At 44.5% G+C, this 21,641-nt stretch overlaps 1 protein-coding gene across 1 annotated transcript in view; it reads right to left on the bottom strand.

The window, feature by feature from the left end:
* Positions 1-296: 296 nt before the first annotated feature.
* Positions 297-21,641, bottom strand: part of ATG16L1 (autophagy related 16 like 1) — a gene marked incomplete in the record, with an annotated part of 37,119 nt that continues 15,774 nt past the window's right edge. The window contains 7 exon segments of the mRNA XM_056564612.1: positions 297-2,169; positions 2,289-2,390; positions 9,582-9,629; positions 11,407-11,556; positions 18,302-18,407; positions 19,325-19,445; positions 19,681-19,752. Coding sequence (XP_056420587.1) covers positions 2,076-2,169; positions 2,289-2,390; positions 9,582-9,629; positions 11,407-11,556; positions 18,302-18,407; positions 19,325-19,445; positions 19,681-19,752 — 693 coding nt within the window.

Here is a 21,641-nt window from a genome sequence, read left to right on the forward strand (position 1 = left end):
CTGTACATCCTGACGTGCTGGCATACCGTGATCTCGGCAATCTGCAGGAACGCAGAATGCGGGAACGCAGGAAACGCCGGCACGTCAGGACGTATAGATTGACCGCAAATGTCATCAGGGGGCTGGCTTGTGAGGAAATACAAGAAATAGCCAAGTCCCGATACCAACTGCCGACTCGAGCCGCAGAGGATTGTGAGACGAACTTCATCCATACTTAAACAGAAACACTGGACCTGGGGGGACCATATAAAGAAGAAAAAGACAATCCACAGCAGAGCGGTATAGCAGGTAAATTTAGAACTAGCATTATTCTTCATAATGGGCAGGAAAGTTAAAAGTTAGTTAATCACGAAATACCCCTTTAACAGTAAGATACAGTTGACAGATTCCCTTGAAATCTAAACGGAAATCTATAAATCACAAACCTGTTCCAATAGTGTGTTAAAAGAAAATATCAAAAACAGCACATTATAGTATGTGCAAATTAAAGGGGTGCTCCGGGGAAGAAAAATAAAAAATGCCCAAAAGCCACCACAATACCTGTTCTGTGTCCCCTGTAGTTATCCTTGTGATATTGCCAGCTCCTGTGGCCCCTGTTGTCTCCTGAATATTTGTTTTCCTTGCTTGCTGTTTACAGCCAGACTACAACTTCCAGCAGTCAGTGCGGCGCTGTGTAATGGCTGCCAGCTAATTGCTCTTACTATCTGTGTGCATGCTGTGTTGTTGTAAACACAGTCAGCAGCATACATTGTACATGTCTTCTCTTTTAAAACTATTAATCCCTCAGAAATAAATCATGCTATGCTCTGAATGGCAATGTCAGTGATTAGATCTACACAGGAGTCAAGTCCTGGGGAAAAAAGTGCAGGAACTCACCCAAGATTTCCACTCAAGGGCTGGTCCTGCAGAACTCCTGCTAATGGGAATGGTGTTCCTGCTGTGGAAAAAGTGCAGGAACTCAGTTCCCTTGCGTTCCTGCAGGACTTGAGCCCTGGATCTACAGCAGACATAGGGCAGCATTGTGACTAAAAATCTTCCCAGGAGATGCTGGGCTTCTCTGCCTGCAAGATCCTCACACAGGGAGGGGAGGTATGGCTGTGAAGCCAGACCCCTAGACAAGACAGAAATCACATGTTGTTTGTCTTCCAGGAGGATGGGGGCTAGTCTCAGTGAGAGCTTTGCACAAAGACAAGGTGGATCTCATAATGACATCTTTCTCTTACTCCCTGCAAGTGTGTGACAGCTGAAACAGGGAAACTGCTCTATATAACAAATGAATGATATTTAGACAAATAAATAGGTTGGTGAGAGGGAAAGGATGGCCTATGGGTTTAGTTCCCCAGAGTACCCATTTAAACCCCCTGCCACATTTTGAGTATAGAAGAGCAACAAAGACATTCACAATGTGAAAGGAATCTCCTATGAATTCTGTAACAGTTGTCGCTATAGACTTTAGATATCGGCCAGGTGAGCATTTCTGATGCCTGTTGGGAGTTGTGAGGCCCCCATACATATTGGATGCTTGTCCAGCCCTTCTGAAATGAGAAGGTTCGGCCTACATTTATCTGATTTATAAGGGCAACGTTACTATTTCCAAAAAAAACAAAAAGCTTCTGCAGAAATAAACTGAAAGTCGAATATCTTCCTAAACAAACCAGTCCCATTAAATATTTGCCAAGCTGGAATCTGACTGGGTCATATGAGCTGCGTCTTTTTTTGCACCTTTCATAAACATTGCCCACAGGGTGATTTCAATGAAGGATGGAGAGGGGTTAAAATTCCAGATATATTATAATATATATTATACAGGTTTTCATTGAACAGTCTTTTTAAATCTTTACACAGAAGGAGTCCTCAATTATGTCACTTTAAAGCGCTTATTATTTCCTTCATTTCACAGCGATGAGAGCCCCCTACTGGGCTCAGTGCACAATCTCATGGTCTGCCCATTATATATATATATACATATTCAACAATATTTCAGTGTAAAGTCCAAATCTGTGCAACTGTCCCCTGCTGCCCGCACACCAAACAGCCAAGAGCAGTGAAGGCTTTGTCTTTGGGTGAAAAAGCACTCAAAAGTCAGACCATAATACTCCTTTGCTTCCTTTGTCCACACTAACTACGTAGGCACCAGAAGGAGACCAGGCAACAGCATTTATAGAGGAGCTGTAAGAGAGAAAAGACTTATCAGTTACATGCAATCTATGCAATAGTGGCAAGATGCTCACATGTGAAAATCAATGTGTGAATAGAAAAAGTGTATGCACACATTTTTCCAGTCTTACCTATGTTGCCTGCTAAGAATCTTTTCCACTTTCCCGGTCATCACATTCCAAAAATATAGTGACCCCTCTGCTGACCCGGCTGACACATATTTACCATCAGGGCTAAAAAGAAATAATAATAATATATGTTATGCCAGTGTATAGGCTGAATATTCATCTACTAGAAAAAGCAAGCTCCTGGCCAAATTCCTCCTACAGAGTGAGTCCCATTAAAGGGACACCCAAAAATAGATTTTTTACGCTTACCATAAAAACTCTCTTTCTCGGAGGATCCATTGGGGGACACAGAGACTGTGGTATAGGCTGTCACTAGGAGGTTGACACTAGGCAACAAAAGAAAGTCTGCCCCTACTGGCAGGATATACCCTGTCTACAGACTCTGAGCTAATCAGTTTAGACCCAAAAGCAATAGGGAAGGACCGACAGGGAACTGTCCAAAGGACAAAAAAATAACCAGAACTAAACCCCGGACAGACAACTGAACCAAAGATACCAGAACAAATGGGTGGATGCTGTGTCCCCCAATGGAAAAAGATTTTACAGTAAGCATTAAAAAAAGTCTACTTTTCTCGGTCAGCTCCATTGGGGGACATACCAAAGCAGTCCCTGGGGTGGGAAAGAAACCAAGCAACTCAGGAGGAAGGCTGGGCGACAGCCGCCTGCAACACTTTGAGACCCAAGCCGGCGTCAGCGGACACAAAAGTGTGCACCTGGTAAAATTTTGTAAAAGTGTGCAAGGATGACCAGGTGGCCGCCTTACAGACTTGTAAGGCCGAGGCCCTATTGCGAAAAGCCAAAGGAGGCCCTGAGGGATCAAGTGGAATGAGATGAGACCCGGAAAGGCAGAGTCTTCCCTTTGCAGTGGTAGGCTTTCGAGATGGCAGAACGGATCCACCAGGAAACGGTCGCCTTAGAAGCAGGAAGTCCCTTACGATGACCCTCCGGAAGCACAAAGAAAGTCACACTGACGAAAGGATGAAGTGACCGAAAGGTAGGTCTGAACAGCCCGAACCACGTCAAGACAGTAAAGTAAACACTCCCTGGGATGGGAAGGAGCAGGGCAGAAGGACGGAAGGACAATATCCTCATTTTAGGGGAAAAGAGGAGACCACCTTAGGCAAAAAGGAGGGGATCGGTCAGAAAACTACTTTGTCCTGGTGCAGGACCAAATAAAATAGGGGGAACGGCAGGAGAGAGACACTAGGTCTGAAACCCTCCGGATGGAAGTGACCGCAATGAGAAAGGCCACTTTCCAGGAAAGGACACGACTAGGAATGTCCTGGAGAGGTTCAAAGGGAGCAGCTTGTATGGCACTGAGCACCAGATTCAGATCCCACAGGGGAGTAGGGGTGGGAGGGAGGGATCTGTACCGCAGAGCCACCTGAGCTATACCTTGCAGAAAAGTGCGAATGTGAGGATCAGTCGCCAGGGGGCGCTGAAAGAGAATGGAGAGAGCAGACACCTGACCCTTAAGGGAACTGAGAGCTAAGCGTTGCTCCAGTCCAGACTGTAAAAAGGAAAGGCGGCACAGGAGAGAGAAGACAACTGGAGAGAATGATTGAGATTCACACCAGGGGAAGGAAGATCGCAAAGTACGGTGATAAATCTTTGCAGAGGAGGGCTTACGAGCCCTGATCATGTCCGGATCATGTGGGAGAGAACCCTCTGGCCCTCAGAACCGCGGTTTCAACCGGCACGCCGTCAAATGCAGCGTCAGTAAATTGGGGTGGCAAAGGGGACCCTGAGAGAGCAGGTCGGGATGCACTGGGAGACTAGGCGAACAACGTCTGCGTACCACGCTCGTCTGGACCAGTCCGGAGGCACAAGAATGGCAGAGATGCCCTCCGCTTTGAGCTTCCTCAGGACCCTGGGAAGGAGAGGAAGAGATAGGGGAGGACGGAGTTCGACCAGGGAATCACTAAGACATCCACGGTCAGAGCCAGAGGGCCGCGGGACTTTGCGACAAAGTGAGAAACTCTCTGGTTGTGGCGAGACGCAAAAAGGTCTGTCTGGTGTCCCCCAGAGGTTGCAGATTTCCACAGACACCACCGGATGAAGAGAGACCACTCGCCGGGGGTCGCCAGAGGAGTGGCTGAGGAAGTCTGCCTCCCAATCGTCCACTCCCGGAATGTGAATCGCCGAGATGGAGGTAACTCTGAGTTCCGCCCAGAGCAGGATCCTGGAGAGCTCGGACATTGCTGCGAATGCCACCCTGGCGGTTGACATACACCACAGCAGTGAAGTTGTCTGACTGGACACGAACAGGACGGTTCTGGAGAAGTCGCTCCCAATGGAGGAGGCAAAGGTAAATTGCCCGGAGTTCCAGAATGTCGATGGAGAGAAGAGCTTCTGGAACTGCCGGATCCGGAAGGCTCCCCCCAACCGCTGAGACTGGCGTCTGTCGTGATGACCTGCCACGAGAGACTGGAGCCACCACCGGAGGGACTGGCGAATCCTGGGGAGGGAGGGGAAGAAGAATCCTGCGATCGAGGGAAAGCGGAGACTTGTCCCACCGGGACAGAATGGCCAGCTAAAGAGGGCGATAATGAAACTGGGCGAAGGGAACAGCTTCTATGGTCGCCACCATCTGACACAGGACTTCCATGCAGAATTGAATGCAAACTGAAACAGGACGACGGAGAAGGCGAACACCTGCTGATAAAGAGCGGCGCTTGTCCAGTGGAAGCCGGACCCGGGCAGCCGCCATGTCAAACTGGAGTCCAAAAAAGATCAGAGACTGGGTGGCAGTCAGGTTTCACTTTCCCTGGTTTATTACCCAGCCGAAATGAGACAAGGTCTGAAAAGTGAGGAGGAGACTACACAAACACACCCCGGGCTCGAAGGATGGCGATAACCGCCACCAGAACCTTGGAGAGTAGGAGGCGGTTGAGGAGCTTCAGATACAAGATAGGGCAGACGAAGCCCCCTTTTTTTGGGGTCGACAAAGATTTGAGTAGAAGCCTGAAAGCACTCCCTAGGAGGAACTGGGACGATCACTTCCTGAGCGAGAAGGGTCTGAAGTGCGACCCAAAAAGCCGCCGTCAAGGAAGGAGAACGACGAGGTCGAGAACGAAAAAAGCGGTCCCATGGAAAGGAAGCAAACTTGATCCAATAGCCATCGGAAATTACATCTCGGACCCAAGTGTCCTGCACCTGAGCCAGCCAAACGTCCCGGACCAGGGTCAAACGACCTTCCACCCGAAAAGAAGTCCTGGGTGGGGTCGTCCCTTCAGGCAGAGGGAGGTTTACGGGTGCCCGACTTGGCTGCAAAGCGGCCTGAACAATCTGATTTCAAGGAAGGGCGTGCCTTGAAGGAAGGGACCTTCCTATCCTGTGAGGGCACCAGTCTGGCTGCCCGACCTGAGCCAAAAGACCGAAAGGACCGAAAGGAAGTTGACTTCTGGCAAGAATTGTTATGGCGGGACTTGTTCTGCAGCAGTAAGGCGCTCTTACCTCCATTAGCCTCAGATAATTTCGTCCAGCCGTTTTCCGAAGAGCCGAGTCCCGAAGAAAGTAAGTTCCGTGAGAGACTTCTTAGAAGCAGCATCAGCGTCCCAAGCCTTCAGCCATATGGAGCGACGACTTGCCACCAGGTTACCTGTGGCAAAAGCCAAACAGCGGAAGGACAGCAAGGAAGCAGAGCCCAAGTAGTCTCCAGCATTGGGAAGTCGGAGTGCAAGATCCGCCAAAACTTCCAAAGGGGTCCCAGACAAAATGCCCTGGCGGAGCTGAGAAGCCCAAATAGAAAGGGATTTGGACACCAAAGCAGAAGTGAAGGCAGGAAGCAAGGATGAACCCGCCGCCTTAAAGGTGAACTTGGCCAGATTCTCAATCCTCTTGTCCGCCGGATCCTTAAAGAAGGCCGCATCCGCCAATGGTAGAGTAGTCGATTTTGACAGACGGGAAACCGGAGGATCCACAGCAGGCGGTGTCGAGCATTTAGCAAAAGGTCCCTGGCAAAGAGAAACTGCGCCTGAACCTTCTTAGTCCCTTGGAAGCGTTTGCCTGGATGCTTTCATGCCGCTTCCAGCAAGGCTTCAAATTTTGCATGAAAGCTGAATACCTCAGGATAGCAGCGGGAGCAATGGATGGAAACTTATTGAGCTGGGTCTAAAGTTCTGGGGTCCTCTAGGTGAAAGGTGTCTCTGATGGCTGAAACCAAACTGTCCACCATGTCAGACACACTGGTTTGGTCCTCTGGATCAAAGGCAGAACCTGACACCTCATCTCACCCAGTCTTGGAGAAAAATTAAAAACGTACCTACCGAAGTCTTCAGCCAGCTATTAAACACCTGCTTCATGCCGGGCTGAAACAGCGAGACGAGCAAGTAAGTTAGGGGGACCTGGACCCAAGGTACAACCCCAGGTGCTGGCCGGTGGCAAGAAGGGGTTGACCGTGCAAAACTCAATGCCTATGCCTCTTCATCGCATATGGGGAAACAGTAAGCGCTATTGCTCCTGGACCCCCACCTAAAAATGGGAGATAAAAAATGAGAAAAAAAAAACTGAACACTTCCCTGAGAACTAAAAAATAAAAAAGTAAAAGACCAGGTCTGGAAAACTCCAGACCTGTGTCTGCCTCCTACGGACACTAAGCTAAAACTGATTAGCTTTGACTCTGTAGGCAGGGTATATCCTGCCAGGAGGGGTCGACTTTCTTTTGTTGCCTAGGGTCAGCCTCCTAGTGGCAGCAGCAAATACCACAGTCTCTGTGTCCCCCAATGGAGCTGACCGAGAAATATTGTATTGTGTATGTGGGCACTTCAGAGTATTGGGCAGGCTAGATAGGCCAGTGTTTATTGAATACTGTCAATAGTCCTATGATAATACAAAAACATTTATCAATATAGGTTAGAACAATACATTAAAATAACCCACCCTTAAATGGGCACTCTCATTAAAAAAATGTTGCTATTGCACTCCTTATGGTAAATAAAAAATATTTCTAATATACTTTGTTTAAAAAAAAAATGTTTATGTTTTATTTGTGCTTAAAAAGGCTAAAGAGCACATTTTCCCCCCCATCTCATACACAGACTTTGGACCAAAGCCCAAACACAGGAAGTGCAGCCTGGAGTGCTGAAGGGGGGGGTCCAACCAACAGCATATGGCAGTTAAGTGTGAGGAGCTATGATTGGATGAGGCAGGGCACACACCACTCAGCACTCCAGGCTGCACTTTGTGTTTGGACTTCGGTCCAAGGTCTGTGTATGAGATGGGGGAAAATGTGCTCTTGAGCTTTTTTTAAGCACAAATAAAACATAGAAAACTTCATTTTTTTTTTTATTATTAGAAATATTGTTTATTTACCATGAGAAGTGCAATAGCAAAAATTTGTTTTAATGAGAGTTACCCTTTATATATATATATATATATATATATATATATATATATATATATATATATATATATAAAAAAAATTTAGGAGTAATATTTTACGTATGGGGAATTGTTCTTCATATTATGAAATGTTTAGGTGGTAGTTAAAGGAGAACTCCAGAATATAAAAATTGTCCCCCATACTGCCGGCAGTAAAAAAAAAAATATAAAGATGTACATACCTTCCTCCGCTCCCCCGGGGCCTCCGGTAACCGTCTCCAGTCTCCGCCGTGATCCTCTTCCTGGTTGCCGGTGGTCATAGAGTCATACTGCGCTCAGCCAATCACCGGCCGCAGTGAAGTCCAGACTCTGCCAGCGATAGGCTGAGCAGCAGTGAGAGAATGCTTCAGGACACAAAATCCTTCACTGCTGCCGGGACAAAAAACGTCACACTGCCGCTCAGCCTATTACCGGCCGAGTCGGGACTTCACTGCGGCCGGTGATTGGCTGAGTGCAGTATAACTCGCCGACCACCAGCAACCAGGAAGAGGATCGCGGCGGAGACCAGGGCCGGTTACCGGAGGCAGGGATGTACATCTTTATTTTTTTTACTGCTGGCAGTATTGGGGACAATTTTTATATTCTGAGTTCTCCTTGAACTATGGATTCTAGTGGTTTTAGGATGTATGCACATTATTTGGAGCTTTTCACATAATTTTTATTATGTTATATTGTAGTAATCACTCTGATACACTATTAAGATCCTTATGAATTATTGTGTAAAGTAGAATTATTTATTGCATGTAATTATGTCACTATTTAATTTAAAGGAGTACTTTAGTGGAAAATATCAGAAGGATAGGGGGTAAGTTATAGCTCACAGGGGGGTCCGACCGCTGGGATCCCCCATGATCTCCTGTATGGGTACCCGGTAGTCCGCAGGAAGGGGATGTGTCAGTCCCCAGCATGATGCGATGGCCAACATGGCCCCCCCTCCCCCATAGAGATGCAGGGATAGAACGCTCCCTTCCTGCAGACTGCTGGGGCCCAGTACAGGAGATCGCAGGGGTCCAAGCAGTCGGACCCCCCGCGATCTATAACTTATCCCATATACTTCGCTAAAGTAATCCTTTAATATTTGGGTGAATTTTGTACTTCATTAATTCATTCTCACTATTTATTCTTCATATTTATTGTTGGAGGTGTTTCTAGTATAGTGTGTTCCTAATATAATATATATTAGTCTATTTCTGTATTATCTTATTGATTTACTCCATTAGTTAGAACATAAATTCCTGCCCATACATAGGCCCTCATTTACTATTGCAAACAAACAAAAAAACCAGAATTGGAAAAAACAAACAAACAAAAAAAAAAAAAAAAAAAACTAACTCTCCATTTTACTAAGAAAGCCTGAAAAAGGGGCGTGGACATCAGGAAAAGGGGGTGTGCTAACCTAAAAGGGGCGTGTTCCCGACATTTTCACAAAAGCCCAACATATTTACTAAGGTTTCCACAGAAAATGCAGTGGATTTGAGCTGAGGAAAACCAGACAGATCAGAGCATGTGTAAAAAAAGCAAAATGTAGGGAAAGTGGAAAATGTAGGGAAACAAAATTGTAGGGAATTAAAACCCACAAAGAAACCTACACTCCACTCTTAGTAAATCAGGGCCATAGAGAATAATCATTACCATCAGGCATCATTATGTAGGGGGTCCCTCTGATGGTAGAAGATATTATTGCACATAGCATAGACACTGCTATGTGTGCGCATGCGTCCAACAAGAGCGCTGAACGGAGGTTTCAGCTGGCTGTCAATATGGGCGGATACACATAACCGATTGTGATGTGGGGAATGCCAAGATGCTGCCCGGAATCATTCATGGTAAGCACTTTACTACACAAGGAGGAGGTTTGAGGAAAAATTTTACATTTTCTGTTCCTCCATAACTGTTCTTTTCTGAAACACTTACCTAAAAATGGCTCTTGTCCAATCAGATCCACACTTAAAACCTTGAGCACTAAAGGAAAAAAATTAAAATTTTGTAAGAAAATAGATTTTTCGCATATGACAACTTCAATATTTTCTCACAATTGAAAAAAATGGCACATGAGACCGATAAATTAGGTAGATAATAGGTATTCATATTTGTATTAAACTGTAAAGAGATAGATAGATCTCTCCTTAGGGTACGTTCACACATACAGTATCCTGATATTTCATGCGCAGGATTTGAAGCTGCAAGTTTCAATGTACTCTAAATGACTGAACATAGCATCAAATCTGCAGCTTCAAATCCGGTGCATCAAATACAGGATAATGTATGTGTGAATACACCCTTAATATAATTTTACTTGCTTCCTTGCAGTTCAGCCTCCTGTCAGCATCTCATCAGGTATAATATAAAATGTAAGATTTGATCCTGCTTCCTGTATGTTATGTTCTCAGTAGAGATGAGCGAACTTACAGTAAATTCGATTCGTCACAAACTTCTCGGCTCGGCAGTTGATGACTTATCCTGCATAAATTAGTTCAGCTTTCAGGTGCTCCGGTGGGCTGGAAAAGGTGGATACAGTCCTAGGAGCCCATTGGAGCACCTGAAAGCTGAACTAATTTATGGAGGATAAGTCATCAACTGCCGAGCCGAGAAGTTTGTGACGAATCGAATTTACTGTAAGTTCGCTCATCTCTAGTTCTCAGTCCTATGATGCTTCAAGCACAAACCCCTAGAGCAGTGGTCTTCAACCTGCGGACCTCCAGATGTTGCAAAACTACAACTCCCAGCATGCCCAGACAGCCGTTGGCTGTCCGGGCATGCTGGGAGTTGTAGTTTTGCAACATCTGGAGGTCCGCAGGTTGAAGACCACTGCCCTAGAGTCTGTATCATGGGCAGCTAAAGGCAGGAGCCCCACACTGCTTTGGGGACAATATATTCTCATATAAGCTACTTAATAAGTTAAGAGATCATAAGTATACAGTCAGAGAGGCTGTATTGTCTTCTTCATAAGGACGTGTTTAAAATTTGGCTAAAATTTGTGTTCATTTTGATATAGAACCCATGTCAATTTTAGCATCCAAATCAGCAAGGTGAAAAAAGGGACATCATGTTGCTGCATGGATTCTCCACTTGAAATCAATGGGAGGTTAAAAATCTGCATCAAAATACATATGAATTTCAGATACAGATTCAACTATGATTTTGAGGCAGAACCTCTAATAATTAAAGGGGTATTCCAGGCAAAAAAAATTTTTTTTTTTATATATCAACTGGCTCCGGAAAGTTAAAACAGATTTGTAAATTACTTCTATTAAAAAATCTTAATCCTTCCAATAGTTACTAGCTTCTGAAGTTTTCTGTCTAACTGCTCAATGATGATGTCACATCCCGGGAGCTGTGCATGATGGGAGAATATCCCCATAGGAGCTGGACAGCTCCCGGGACGTGAGTCATCAGAAAGCAGTTCGACAGAAAACAGCCACTCAACTTCAGAAGCTAATAACTATTGGAAGGATTAAGATTTTTTTTTATAGAAGTAATTTACAAATCTGTTTAACTTTCCGGAGCCAGTTGATATATAAAATAAGTTTTGGCCTGGAATACCCCTTTAAATAAATAATAAAAAAAGATGAAGATAACGACACATGAAGTTCCTTATGAAACTTTAGACTTGGTGGAGGTTCCCTTTAACTACAAACTAAGCATATTACAAAAAAAAATAGTAAAAAGTGCATTTTATCACATAGAAGCACTCAAATGTTTCTCAGCAGAAAAAGCCAATGGTGGGACTCCAACTTACCCAAAAGTCTGTCGCACTGCATTGGCACGTAGATCTATAATCTTGATCATGTCGTCTCGGGAACAACTGAGCAGTTCTGTCCTGTCGGGGTTCAAATCTAAAGCGGTGATCCTACCTTGGAGCTCCAGCTCCCGTACTATACACTCTGTCCTGAAGTGTGAAAACAAGAGTCAATCAAAATCCTATTTAATCATCTCTCTCTAAATAACTTTATATGGGCACAGTCAGATCCAAAAACTTTTTATATGTTGTTACTGATGAAAATCAACCCCTTAAAGGAGTACTCCGGTGCACACTTTTTTCATGTTATCCCGTCCGGGCTGCAAAATAAAAGAAAACGCACTCTCTCTTACCTGCCAACGAGCCCCTGGAGCTCCGGTACACTCCGGTACAGGTGTTCGGTCCCCGGGCTGTATTCTTCTTACTTCTTGTTAGCCCGGCACATGACACAGAGCTTCAGCCTATCACCGGCCGCAGCTATATCCCGCCTCGGCCAGTGATAGGCTGAAGCTCCGTGTGACGTGCCGGGCTAACCGGAAGAAGAATACAGCCCGGGGACCGAACACATGTACCGGAGCTCCAGGGGCTCGTTGGCAGGTAAGAGAAAGTGTGTTTTCTTTTATTTTGCAGCCCGGACGGGATAACATGAAAAAAGTGCCGGAGTACTCCTTTAAGAGTTTTTCAGTTTTTGCACTTTCATTTTTTTCCTCATAACCTTCTAAAAATCATAATGCTTTAAATTTTGCACGCACAGACTCATATGAGGGCTTATTTTTTGCACTACCCATTGTACTTTGTAATTAAATCAATCATTTCCCCACAAAATTTCTGACGAACCCAGAAAAAAAATATTTGTGGGGCAAAATTAAAAAACGCTATTTTGTAACTTTTGGGGGCTTCAGATTCTACGCAGTGCACTTCTCTGTAAAAATGACACCTTATATTTATTCTGTATGTCCATACGGTTACAATGATACCCAATTTATACAGGTATTCTTTATTTTACTACTTTAAAAAAAATTATAACCAAATGCACTAAAATTAGCATGTTTTAAATTGTCCTCTTCTGACCCCTATAACTTTTTTATTTTTCCGTATACGGGGTGGTATGAGGGTTCACTTTTTGCACTGTGATCTGAAGTTATTATTGGTACCATGATTGTTTTGATTGGACTTTTTGATCACTTTTTATACATTTTTTTCAGGGTATACAAAGTGACCAAATACGCAATTTTGGACTTTGAACGTGCGTTTTAATTAACCTTACATTTTTATAGTTCAGAGATTTACGCACGCAACGATACCACGTTTATTTTTATTATATGGAATTTGGGAAAAGAGGGGTGATTTAAACTTTTAATAAGGAAGGGGTTAATGTGTGTCTAACTCCTTAACAACGCAGGACGTATATTTACTTTCTGTACCGCCTCCCGCGATAGAACGCAGAGTCTCGCGGTGACCCCGCATCATATGGCGGCTAATACCGGACATCACCGATCGCAGTGATGCCCAGTATTAACCTTTCAGACATGGCGATCAAAGTTGATCGCCACCTCTGAAGTGAAAGTGAAACCTTCCTGGCAGCGCAGTCGTGCTGTTCGGGACCGCCGCGGTGAAATCACGCCATCCTGAACAGCTTGCAGGACACGAAGAGGATACCTGCCTACTCGCTGTCCGATCACCGAATGACTGCTCCAGGCAAAAATACACTGCGTAGAAACGGAAGCACCCAAAAGTTACAAAATGGCATTTTGTTTTCAATTTTGTCGCACAATTTTTATTTCTTTGTTTCGCCATAGATTTTCTTGAAAAATGACTGATGTCATTACAAAGTAGAATTGGTGGTGCAAAAAAAAGGAGATTTTTTGTACTCACCGTAAAATCTTTCTTGTAGCCTTCATTGGGGGAGACCTATACTGATGGGTATATGCTCTTGCCACTAGGAGGCACTGACACTAAGAAAAAAAGTCTGCTCCTCCCCGGCAGGATATACCCGCCCACTGGAAGTGAGGTAATCAGTTCTGTCACAAAGCCGTAGGAGAAGCCAACAAAGAAATATGTCCGAACAACCCTAAAAGAATTGCGGATAAACAAAAAAAATAAATAAATAAATAAATAAAATAATAATAACAACCGGAAAATCCGGACAAAAAAATTAGGAAATGGGTGGGTGCGGTGTCCCCCAATGAAGGCTATGAGAAAAGAGATTTTACAGAGAGTACAAAAAAAAAATTTTCTTTTCTCGGTTGCTCTTCATTGGCGGATACCTATACTGATGGGACATACCAAATCAGTCCCCTAGGGTGGGAAGAACAACCACTAGCGAAAGGGGATCAGTCTCGAGACTGAACCCACTCATCCGTAAGGCCTGCGGTCCATGGAGATTGACTCGGACGCCAAAAGGAAGGGACCGTGCTTCGCAGAGACTCTAAACCTAGATCAAAAGGTCAACTAGGAAGCCAGATGGGCCATCCTGGAAGGAAGTAGGAAAACAACTCCAAGGAACACAGAACCAGAGAGGGCCAGCCTGGCTGGAAAACAAAAATGGAAAAGGGCACAACAAGAGAGCCCCATCCAGAGTCAACCGAACATGGGGTAAAAATACCAGGACGAGCAGTGGACGCCTGGACAGAAGGTAACCAGCTCAAGAGAGGCTTGGTCCAGAAGATCGATGGACTGAACATCTGCAGACCCACGAGCCCCCAGGAAGTGAAATAACTTGACTGGTGTAATCTGGCGATGCCTTCCATCTTGAGCAAACATGGACCCCGATGGAGGAGACTGAAGGTTATTACAGCAAAAAAAGGAGCAAAACCTCCAGAGAAGGGGCATTCCGGGACAACGGAACGATAGGCCCGGAAACTGGAGGTTCCTGGGTCAACTGGAAGACTGACCCGGAAGAATAAATGGCCAAAAAAGGAGCGGAAGATCCTGAAATGGAGGAGCATCCAGGAACACAAGAGCGGCCGACGTGGTAAAAAGGATGTTCCTGATTCTCCTGGAAGACTTGCATCTGAAGGGTAAGGAAACCCAACGTCTGCGAAACGCTCCGGGTGACAAACTTCCGTGTCGAGACAAGAAGAAGTGCGACACAGAGAGACCACCCCACAAATGGGAATGTGGAGAAGTCTGGGCAGGATCGCTACACATGCCAGAGACCTCAACCATCACTAAGGCCCAAGACTTAGGAGGGTTGACCTAGAAAGGAAGGCATACCAGAATAGTGTCCAAGACAAGGAGACCAACCAGTCCTGGGCCCCAGCGGACCAAAGCACACTGAAGCAACAAAAAAGGTCAGGACGGGAACGGAGGTGGAAACAAAAGGGAACCCGTCTGGGACACCCGGGCTCTGAAAACAGGAAGGTTATTACATAAGACCGTGGTGTCTGTGTAGCGCAACTGACACCGTCAAGGGAAGTAGGAACACACCCTACCAGGGAGAGTGTGCCGAGGGGAAGGAGAGCAATGGCAGTACCCAAATCACAGATGGTGCCATACATGATTGAATAAACCCCCCCTACAGAGGAGTGCCATGGCTGCATGAACAGCAGTAGATAACTAAGAAACAGGAAGAGAGCCAGGCTGCAATAGTGAGCAGTAAGCACGACAGGCTGACAGTGCAAAGCTCTTCCGAATGCTTTCAGCAAAAAACAAGGGCCCAGCCAGATACCCCACCAATATATTGGGAAGAGAGAGATGGCTCCATCTTGGCAGTAGAAAGCGCCCAGCGAAATAATCCCCCTAGTGGAGGGGAAAACAGGGGTGGTCGGGATGAAACTCAGGCACTGACCATTCCAAACCCCCTGATTTCCATACCCCCATAGAAGGGAAATTGTCAAGGGCGCCAGGCACTGTAGTAGCAAGGGAATGCCACCCTACAGCAACGGGACAAAGTACTGGGTGGACATAGCCCCCAGGAACTCAGAGAACATATTGCAGAGCCAAGTTGTGTCCCCAGAGGGATCGGAATCCTGGACACTAGATGGTCAAGATGCAAAGACCTGACTACAAATGCAAGAAAGAAGCACATACACACCCAGAAACCAACAGCATTGAGAGAAACACCCCAACGGGGTGAAAATCTTGGGCCCGATGGGTGCCAATGGAGCCAGTCTGGTCGTGTGTAAGGCAACAGAGAAGGCGCCTGAGCCAACCTGCACAGGAATCCAGGAAGATACCTGGAGGCATAGGGGGAGCGCTGAACTGATGACGCCCCACCAGGCCCCATGCCAGAACAGAGGCGTTCAACCGTCGCAGACCTGTAGACACCAAACTATAGGAAGGCCCGAGGCACATCCCACCGACAGAAGGAAGGTGGGTACTACACGTGCAGAGGGGCACGTACATGGAGATCTCACGATAGTGGTGGGGTATCAAGGCAAACACGAAAGAAACCGCAGACATCCAAAAGTCCGGCAGCATGGAAGACTGGCCCCTAGCAGCCAATGTGGAACTCTTAGAAAGGGGAGAGCGTGTTGCTGTGAAAGGCCAAGGAACCTGTAGGAAACGTCCACATCCCATGTCCTAATGGTGCCACACACCAGAACTGTTTCCGCAGATGCAAGAGATGAAGGAGGTATGTGGGACATGAAACAAGCAGACACAGTCTGATTGCTATAACAGGAGCAATGAACCCACAAAGACACTGTGTGGAACTACACATGGAAAGAAAGTCACTGGGCTGCAGTCGCAGGAGTGGCAGGAAAGGGAGAGGTGATCTGTTGGATTAGAAACCATGTAGACACAGTCTGGCTATATGGCATAGGGACCATTCAGAGCCACACATTGAAAGCGGCCACCAGCCCTCAGCTATGAGAGCGGCAAGCATATAGAGATGGACCTGGTAAAGCAGAGTCTGGGGAGCTCCAGGCCTGTGTCTTGCCTCCTACTGACACTAGCTAAAACGGATTACCTCACTTCCAGTGGGCGGGTATATCCTGCCATGGAGCTGACTTTTTTTTGCCTAGTGTCAGCACCTCCTAGTGGCAAGAGCATATATAAGCCATCATATGGATTTTAGGAGAAAAATTTAAAGGGTTATAATTTTTGAAAGGTAAGGAGGAAAAAACGAAAATGCAAAAACTGTCCTTAAAGGGGTTAAACAGTATATTCTTCATACAGATCAATGTGGTCCATAGAACCACATTGATCTGTGTGCTCTGCGCTCGATTGATAAAGCCTGATCCTGCCAGGCTTTATCATTCACAGCGCAGCAGCCAACACAGCAGCAGAGGTAAGCCCTCTGGGATACCTCAGGAGTGGGGGGGGCAGGTGGGACCACCAGGAAGCAGTTAAAGGTACCCTTTAGAAGCCGCTGTCAGCTTTGACAGCAGCGATCTAAAGGGTCAATAGCCGGCCTCGGTGATTGCCATATGTCTGCTATTAGCGCTGGCCCTCAGCTAGAAGAATCAGCTGGGGGCCGGCCGGTATGACCCGCCATACCCGTTAACGACACAAGGACGTATATACACACGTCCTTGGACGTTAACCAGTTAAAAACCTTTTGTAATATGGTTGTCTACATTTTTTTTTGAGTATTATATATAGAAAAAGACTCCAAAAAAATCCCACCACTAGGGTCCCCATACCCACTGGGACACCAACCAGTACTGCAGCAGCATCAGGCTGGTCCATAAATCACGGACAAGAGATGAGTCATGGACGAGGCTGCATGAGCAGACACACCAATCGCCTCCCATCACCACAAATTCTTCCCCTGAGAGGATTTCTAACACTTTGAGCTAATGAAAAGAGGCCTTTTTATAATAAATATAGGTGATACATGCATAACCATTAGATATATATGATCAGGATAAGCTACTAAGATTTTGTGGGATATGACAGGTACGCTTTAACTCTTTTCCTGCTGAATACATTAGGAAACACAGACACAATGGGTACAGGCTTCTGCCAATAGAAGGTAACCCTAAGCACTAGGAAAAAAAAAATGTGCTAGCTCCTATATTCCTCCTGCAGGCAGTGAGCTAAGCCAGTCTGTATGCAAGCAGTAGAAGAAGGAAAATGACACAAGAACTGAGAAGAATTTTTTTTTAGTAAAACAAGAGTACCAAAGTCTATCCAATGGTCGAAAAATCAGAAAAACATGGGCAGGAGCTATGTCCCCCAATAAACTTAGCAAAAAAAAAAATAAATAAATAAATAAAAGGATTTAGCAGTGAGTACTCATTGCATGTGTCATTGGAGAATACAAGCACAAATGGGATGTCCTAAAGCAGTCTCCAGGGGTGAGAACCACAAGAGAACGTGCTTAAGTGTCTCCTCTTAGTGGCACCAGCCTATACCCTTTGTGAATGTGTCCCCCAATGTCACGTGATTTATGATTAGGGTGAGCAGTAAATGCACCAAAGAAACACACAAATAAAGACTCACAGAATAGGAGATAGAAGGGGGCATGAATTTTCTACTTGGATTTTAGGGTGTCCAGTGTATTTGCAGCAAATTTTGCACTTTCCAATGCAAAACATGAAAACTGTATCAAAGCCAAAATTTGAATTACCTGCCTAAACTCATCCGAAGGGTATGATCACACCATGGAATTGCACTTGGGAATCCACTGTATGAGCCTTAACATTGGTGTGAATGGACCTTCTGCTGACCCATTCACGCTGCAGAATTTCCGCAGCAGAAAACACTAAGATTGGTAAGACTGCATTGTCATCAATGGTGATGGCACAGATCGTTGCAGTACTAGCACCAAAGGATTTCGCGGCGGGCACTCGTAATTCTGTGCAGAGATTCCGTAGTGTGAACATAGCTTTAGAGTTTACTATATAGAGGACCTTGAAAGTTTACAATACAATTAACAGAAAAATCAAGTTATTATTAAGAACACTCCAAAGACGACATAGCCCTTTTGCCCTAACATCCTACATACCTTATATCCCAAAAACGGATCTTTTTGTCGAAGTGCCCACTCATCACACACTGTTCAGTACAGGCAATATCATTGCAGCTGGAACCAGCAAATACCGTCTTGATACCTGGAGTCAAAGAAAAAAAAAATAATGTAGTTGCAGAGAGTAGGAACTGAGTACAGAAACCACATTTATTTCAAAATGCTAAATTCTTTTTGGTCTGCTGAAGAACCTCTAATTCACTATTAATGTATTTACTCTTTAACCCCTTAATAATGCAATAATTTTTCATTTATTTTTAAAACATTTTTTTTATTTTTTTTAAATCCCTTACTTTCAATTTTCCATTTACAAACCCGTACTTTTTCGTGGCATCACTCATTTCACCACCATCTACAGTGAAGCATCCCAAATTTTTTTGTTATATATATTATCTATCTCCATCTCCCCCCTCCCCCTCTATATTAAATTAAAACAATTTTGCTCATTTGGGGGGGGGGGGTATTAGTTTTTACACAAAGCACTTTACAGTTAAAATGACAAGTTATCTTTATTCTTGAGGTCCATACGATTACTATAATACCCAATTTATATAGTTTTTGTTTTTCTACTTTAAAAAATTAAAACCTTTTTGAAGTGACCAAGAATCTTAAATTCTGGACTTAGGTTGTTTTTTCACGTGCAGTGTTAGTAAAAATTTTTTATATATTTTTCCGCATGTGGTGATGCCAAATAGATTTATGCTTGTATACATTATTTAAAGAAAATGGGAAAGGGGGGGGGGGGGTGATTTAAACTTTCATTAGAGGAGTGTTTGTCTCCTATGGGGACTAAAAAAAAATTATGTAATAAAAGTGAACAAATACCTGCAATAATGTAAGCCGATCAGGACTAAAGAACCGGCAACAGTGTTTTATAGAGGGGTCATAGCAGAAACCCGCGCCAAAGCTAGTCCCCCATCCCCCCCAAGGATGTACTCATACGTCCTGGGGAGGGAATGCGTTAAAACAAAAAACATTCATTAACATAAAGGAATTACTTACACACTTTGTTCCGTAAATCCCAGAGTTTCAGTGTACGATCATGACTTCCTGACACAATTCGAGCATTGTCCAATAAGAATTTAGCTGACAAAACTTTTCCACTGTGCCCAGTCAGTGTATGCTGAGGTGAATGAGGATTTAAAAAAAAAAAAAAAAAAAAAACACCACATTAACAATACTATGCCACGCTTCAGGATTTGGCTACCAGCAGAGCGTGAATACACTATAAAGCATGTTCAGGTTTGAGGCATAATGCATCTTTAAGTATGAGAATGTCTTGTTTGACATTAGTTGATGTCAGTTTAAAGAACCTCATATTAATCAAACAAAAAAAACAAAAAAAACTAAATTCTCACCCGAAGACGATAGTCATCAACGGTCCAGATCCTGCTGGCAAAATCATTAGATGCAGCCAAAAGATAGGAACCCTGAAAGACAATAAGCATAGTAATATAATAAATTACTGCACACTACATGTCATCTCTCTCCCTTAAAGGGGTACTCCGGTGAAAACCTTTTTTCTTTTAAATCAACTGGTGGCAGAAAGTTAAACATATTTGTAAATTACTTCTATTAAAAAATCTTAATCCTTCCAGTACTTATTAGCTGCTGAATGCTACAGAGGAAATTCCTTTCTTTTTGGAACACTGATGACATCACGAGCACAGTGCTCTCTGCTGACATCTCTGTCCATTTTAGCAACCATAGCAGATGTATGCTAAGGGCAGCATGGTGGCTCAGTGGTTAGCACTGCTGCCTTGCAGTGCTGGGGACTTGGGTTCAAATCCCACAAAGGACAACAATAAATAAAGCGTTATTATAATAACGTCAGCAGAGAGAACTGTGCTCGTGATGTCATCAGAGAGCATTCCAAAAAGAAAATAATTTCCTCTATAGTATTCAGCAGCTAATAAGTACAGGAAGGATTAAGATTTTTTAATAGAAGTAATTTACAAATATGTTTAACTTTCTGCCACCAGTTGATTTAAAAGAAAAAAGGTTTTCACCGGAGTACCCCTTTAAGGATATGGCCAGTTTAAATTTGTGAGTATTTTTTGCTCCTCATCTTGTAAAAGCCATAGTTTTTACTTTTCCATCGACAGCCATGTGAGGGCTTTTTTTGTGCAAACAATTGTACTCTTTAATAGCACTTTACAATTTACCATAATATGTGCAGCATAAACAAGAAAAAACAATGTGCGGGGTAAAAATGAAAAATTGGAGGCCAGAAAGGATCAGTACATGGCTTCTAACCACCTAGATGCTGCGGTTGCCATTCAAATTAGCATCTAGACAGTTACAGGGATTATCCAGGATTAGAAAATAACAATGCTACTTGCTTCCAAAAAAGCACTACACCTGTCTGCAGGTTATGTGTTCTATTACAATTAGGCTCTATTCACTTCAATGCAATTGAGCTGTAATACCACACATAAACTGATGCCAAGAGTGGTGCTGTTTTTGGATTAAATCATTTTATTTTCTAATCCTGGATAACCACTTTAGGTTCCCGTCATTGCAGCTGGCAACCACAGGATATGGAACAGACTCATTGGGTATTTAGTAAGTTTTAATATCTATATCAAAACATACACAAGTTTTTGTGTAGAAACACATAATGTGTGCTGTCCACTTAAAGGGGAACTCCTCTGGACAGCTTTCTGAACTAAATTTTCTGAACGCTGTTTTTGCGCTGGGGGGAGCTCAGCCACGCCCCTCGTGATATCACAGCCACGCTCCCTCAATGCAAGTCTATGGGAGGGGGCATGATAACTGTCACACCCCCTCCCATAAACTTGCATTGAGGGGGTGTGACTTCACGATGGGTGTGGCAGACGCCCCCAGCACAAGAACAGTGTTCAGAACATTTAGTTCCGAATGCTGGCCAGTGGAGTGCCCCTTTAACCGACACGTTCTACACATTTTATAGTTTTTAATGTCACCTCGAAGAGGGCTGCAGTGCATATAAGGTAAAATGAGGGTCTGGAGTAAAGGGGTTTCCTAACTAACTCTGTCTGTAACACTTCCCCTGCCCACAATAAGTATTTCTTCCACTAGGATTGTTTAAGTAGGTTATAGTGTTTGGGAGATAATACTCTCTGCATTGCAGGGACTCGGGAGCACATATTTTCACACTCAGGAGCTCCCATCCCATCGATATGACAGCTGCAGGAATAACTGCACCAGTGCAGGTACTTAAGCCATGGAGCAGGCTGAGTGCTGGAGCAGGAGGGAGCTTTTCTATGTCCCGATGCTGCAATGAGTGGTTTCCACAGCAGGAGTGTGCACGTTCAGAAGCAGCGGTGAAGTCACCAGA

Source organism: Hyla sarda, chromosome 3 (assembly GCF_029499605.1).
Source record: "Hyla sarda isolate aHylSar1 chromosome 3, aHylSar1.hap1, whole genome shotgun sequence".
NCBI classification, from domain to species: domain Eukaryota; kingdom Metazoa; phylum Chordata; class Amphibia; order Anura; family Hylidae; genus Hyla; species Hyla sarda.